Source organism: Acinonyx jubatus, chromosome B2 (assembly GCF_027475565.1).
Source record: "Acinonyx jubatus isolate Ajub_Pintada_27869175 chromosome B2, VMU_Ajub_asm_v1.0, whole genome shotgun sequence".
Classification (NCBI taxonomy): domain Eukaryota; kingdom Metazoa; phylum Chordata; class Mammalia; order Carnivora; family Felidae; genus Acinonyx; species Acinonyx jubatus.
Genome location: NC_069385.1, coordinates 147,045,541 through 147,049,581, shown reverse-complemented (window position 1 = coordinate 147,049,581; position 4,041 = coordinate 147,045,541). Strand labels below are relative to the sequence as shown.

Below are 4,041 nucleotides of genomic sequence, written 5' to 3'. Positions count from 1 at the left end.
AAAGACGTGTAAAAGAGGATCAAAAGAAAGAAAGAAAATTGAATAGATGGACCTGCTAAGAGATTGAAGTAGAACTGAAACTACTTCGTTTTCCCTTAGAGGTCAGTCCCTGTAGCTCTTTATAGTCCTTAAATTAATCTGGTGGTGAGGTTTTGTTCTTGAAGAGCAAAGTTCGCCCAGTTGGGCAGGGCTTGGTGTAACAGCTCTGCTCTCCACTAGATGGCGCTGCTAGACTACTGGGGTGGATTGTTGCAACGCTCATAGGTGCATATGCGCATGGGCAGGAATGGTGAAAATGGCGCCACCCAGCTACCCAGTCTGTTCTCCCAGAGCAGCAATCACGCACCAGTCCTCTGTCTTCAGCTCTGTCCGCTCCCCGCTTTCTCACTCTCCGTGACCAGACCCCAGGCAGCACCTCTCTCCCGAGTTTTGTCTCAGATGCGGCTGTTTTCCCTGGCCCCTTACTTCCGAAGGACTGCGGCCTTGACCCATTCAGCCCCTCTGTGAGAGGGTCTCACTGAGAAATGGCTGAATGAGCAATGGCCAAATGTCAGCTGCACCCAGGAACGCCCACTGGACTCTGCTGTTGCTGGTGCCCCGAGACTGTGGCCAGGTGCCAGCCCGCCCCAAAGAAAGAGCGCAAGACGGTGTAGCCTCAGTGTTTCAGGGACCATGGAAAATCGCAACACGCATCTGGCACCAGGCTTTGCCTTCAACAAGCTTGCCCCAGAAAAAGTGAACATGGCTGCCTTCCGGGGTCTGCTGGGACCAGGTGGCTTCAACAGTCTCTACCAAATATCCTTCCAGCAGTGGAACCGCATTTCCCCGTGTGGCCTGGGAATCTCCCAGACCCCACTCTCTTCCTGGGGATTCACCTTTCCCACCAGAGCACTGCCAGGTATCGAGCTGCAGAGTTGCAGCCTTTGCGCTCCCCTTGTTTAAAGTCTTAATGGAATTTAAACCCTCTCCTTTCTCCTTTCTCCCTTTTTACTTTAGTCCCTGTGGCTGCTTCCAATTTTCCACTTTCCTCCAGCTGCTTTTGTGGAGGGGTGCTTTTCCTGTATTCTCCGCCCCCACCCCCTGCAGTCTCCATCCTCTCTCTGCTCGCAAAAGCACCTCCCTTCCTGCGCCTTCTCGTTCCCCAAGTTCACTTCTCCATGCCACGTACCTGCTGAATTCTGTGCTTCAGGTTGTGCACATTGTTGTGTTAATCCTCCAGTCAGTTTTCTAGGAGTGTAGGATGGTTTAGTGTTGGTCTGGCTGTATTTCATGGACTCGAGACACACAAAAAGTTTCCATGCTGTTCTGCCATTTTGACTACTCTCCTCATTAGTGATTGACTTTTTATGGTAATGTGGAACGAAAGTGGAACTAATTGATCAATTTAATGAGTACACCATTTATTCAAATAGTTACTTATAAAATGCCATGACCAGTCTTATAACATGATAATTCCACCTCCTGCCAACTTTTGATTTTTTTTGAAGATTTCTCTTAAAAATTGCTAAATGCTTGATCTTGACAGGAATCAGGTGGTACAAAAGGATGGACCCGAAAAATGGAAGTTCTTTCACTGGCTTTATCCTGCTGGGTTTCTCTGACCGGCCTCAGCTGGAGCGAGTCCTCTTTGTGGTTCTTCTCATCTTCTATCTTCTCACCCTGCTGGGAAACACAACCATCATTGCATTGTCCCGCCTAGACCCACACCTGCAGACTCCCATGTACTTTTTCCTGTCCAACCTAAGCTTTCTGGACCTGTGTTACACGACCAGCACTGTTCCTCAGCTGCTGGTTCATCTCAGGGGAGCAGACAAGTCTATCTCCTTTGCTGCTTGTGTAGCTCAGCTCTTCGTCTCTCTATGGTTAGGATCCACAGAATGCATTCTGTTGGGGGTGATGGCAATTGACCGCTATGCAGCCATATGCAGACCCCTGCACTACACAGTGATCATGCACCCCCGTCTCTGTGCCCTGATGGCTTCTGCATCATGGTTCATTGGTTTTGCCAACTCCTCATTGCAGACGGTGCTCACCTTCCTTGTACCACTTTGTGGGAGAAATAAAATAGACCATTTCCTTTGTGAGGTTCCCCCACTGCTCAAGCTTGCCTGTGTTGACACCACTGTGAATGAGTCTGAGCTCTTCTTTGTCGGTGTGATCATTCTTCTCATACCTGTGGCATTAATCACGTTCTCCTATGGTCGAATCGTCAGGGCAGTGTTAAGAATAAAGTCAGCCGCAGGACAGAGGAAAGTGTTTGGGACATGTGGGTCCCACCTCACGGTGGTCTCCCTGTTCTATGGCACGGCCATCTATGCTTACCTCCAGCCCAGCAACAACTACTCCCAGGATCAGGGCAAGTTCATTTCTCTCTTCTACACCATCGTCACCCCCATGGTCAACCCCTTCATCTACACCCTGCGGAACAAGGATGTGACAGGAGCAATGAGGAAGGTATTCTGTGGGGGCTATGACTCCAGATGACTGGGGGGCAAGACCCTCTGATGGAAGAATTTGAGTTCAGAGTCTTTATGCTTTTGTGTCCTGCATGTGTCATCCAACATTTTTTCTGACAACTCTCAAAGGGATTTTCTTATCTCCTTCCTTCGTGCAAGTGAATGTTCAAACTCTGAGTTCATGGATTCATTGCAGCCTCCAGAGATTCTGATTTAGAGCATCTGCATCATATTATTATTTCAAAAACCTCCACAAGATTTTGTTATTTCACTCCCTTTTGGGAGCACTATTTCTTTCGTAATTGCAAACAGACATCTACACACTTATGATAAAACCACAGCCAATCAGAATATGTTCCACCGATACAGTGTCAGAAACATTAATATATTAAATTTGTTTTAATGCTTGTATATTTATTTTGAGAGAGAGAGAGACAGAGACAGAGACAGAGAACAGAAGTGAACGAGAGGCAGAGAGGGCCAAAGAGAGGGACAATCCCAAGGTGGATCTGCGTGGCCGGCACAGAGTCCCATTAAGGGTTGGAACTCACAAACTATGAGATCATGACCCCAGCCAAAATCAAGATTTGGATGCCTAACTGACTGAGCCACCCAAGCACACCAGAAATATTAATATTTTAGTATTTTCTAGCAATTGCTGGAGGCATATCCCTTTTTCTTGTATTTTGATCATGGCTTTGATTGAAGGTCCATAAGTTGACTGTATCACAGCTCTTTCACACAAGTAAGTGGGGCAACAGTGTAAAAAAACTTTTAGGTCAAAGAAAAACCTACTAACATCAATCCTGATAAAGCCATTCAGATGTCAGGCCCTCGTGTGACCTCACAGGAATGACAATGGTTTTATGTGGCCTTCATGTCTCAGAGGGGGAGGGTGGGATGCATACCTGCCAGTGACACTGAGAACTTGAGATGGTAACATGCCAGGTGGTGCTCACGTGTCATTATGTGCAGAGTCAGAGAAGCACCAATGCACAGTGTGCACGTTGGTGAGATTCAGTTCGTGAGCCAACCCGTTCATTACAAATGACTTTTGGGGACATTATCATGGAGGAACAATACATGACCCAAGTCATATTTCATATGCTACATGTTTTACCTATAGTAACACAGGAAACGTTTTAAAGGGGAAAATATATTTAGATCCTCTTTTCATACCATTTTCAAATTCTTTTATCCAGGCTTCAAGTGATCAAGGCTTTTATATCTCACATCCTCCAAGGGCCCCATATATTTGAATGCAGCGACATACTATGAAAATATGGGAAATGAATACTATTTCCAGGAAATCCCATGTCATGTGCAGATTGCTCAGATTCCCCAGGAGGAAACTTAAACAAAATAAAATTGTATGTTAATTGTAAAAAAATCTCCATATGTCTTATCTTTACAAGTAGCCATCTCATTATGAAATAAGTGTTATACAATTCTGAGTGATGAGTAAGAAATAGAAACATCCCATAACAAGTGAATGTGACATTGTAGTCTTTCTTTTATTTTTCAATGTATTAATATTTTTTTTTATTGCATCCAAGTTACTTAACGTATGGTGCTATAATCATTT

The 4,041-nt window shown here is 45.4% G+C and overlaps 1 protein-coding gene across 1 annotated transcript; it reads left to right on the top strand.

The window, feature by feature from the left end:
* Positions 1-1,545: 1,545 nt before the first annotated feature.
* Positions 1,546-2,806, top strand: LOC113593893 (putative olfactory receptor 2B8). The gene has a single exon (XM_027040151.2). It carries the CDS (start codon positions 1,546-1,548, stop codon positions 2,482-2,484), a length of 939 nt encoding a protein of 312 aa, XP_026895952.2. The 3' UTR covers positions 2,485-2,806.
* The last annotated feature ends 1,235 nt before the right edge of the window (positions 2,807-4,041 follow it).

Bases quoted from the DNA above. Each gene is read 5' to 3' on its own strand.
- LOC113593893 (XM_027040151.2), top strand. From the start codon at position 1,546: ATGGACCCGAAAAATGGAAGTTCTTTCACTGGCTTTATCCTGCTGGGT.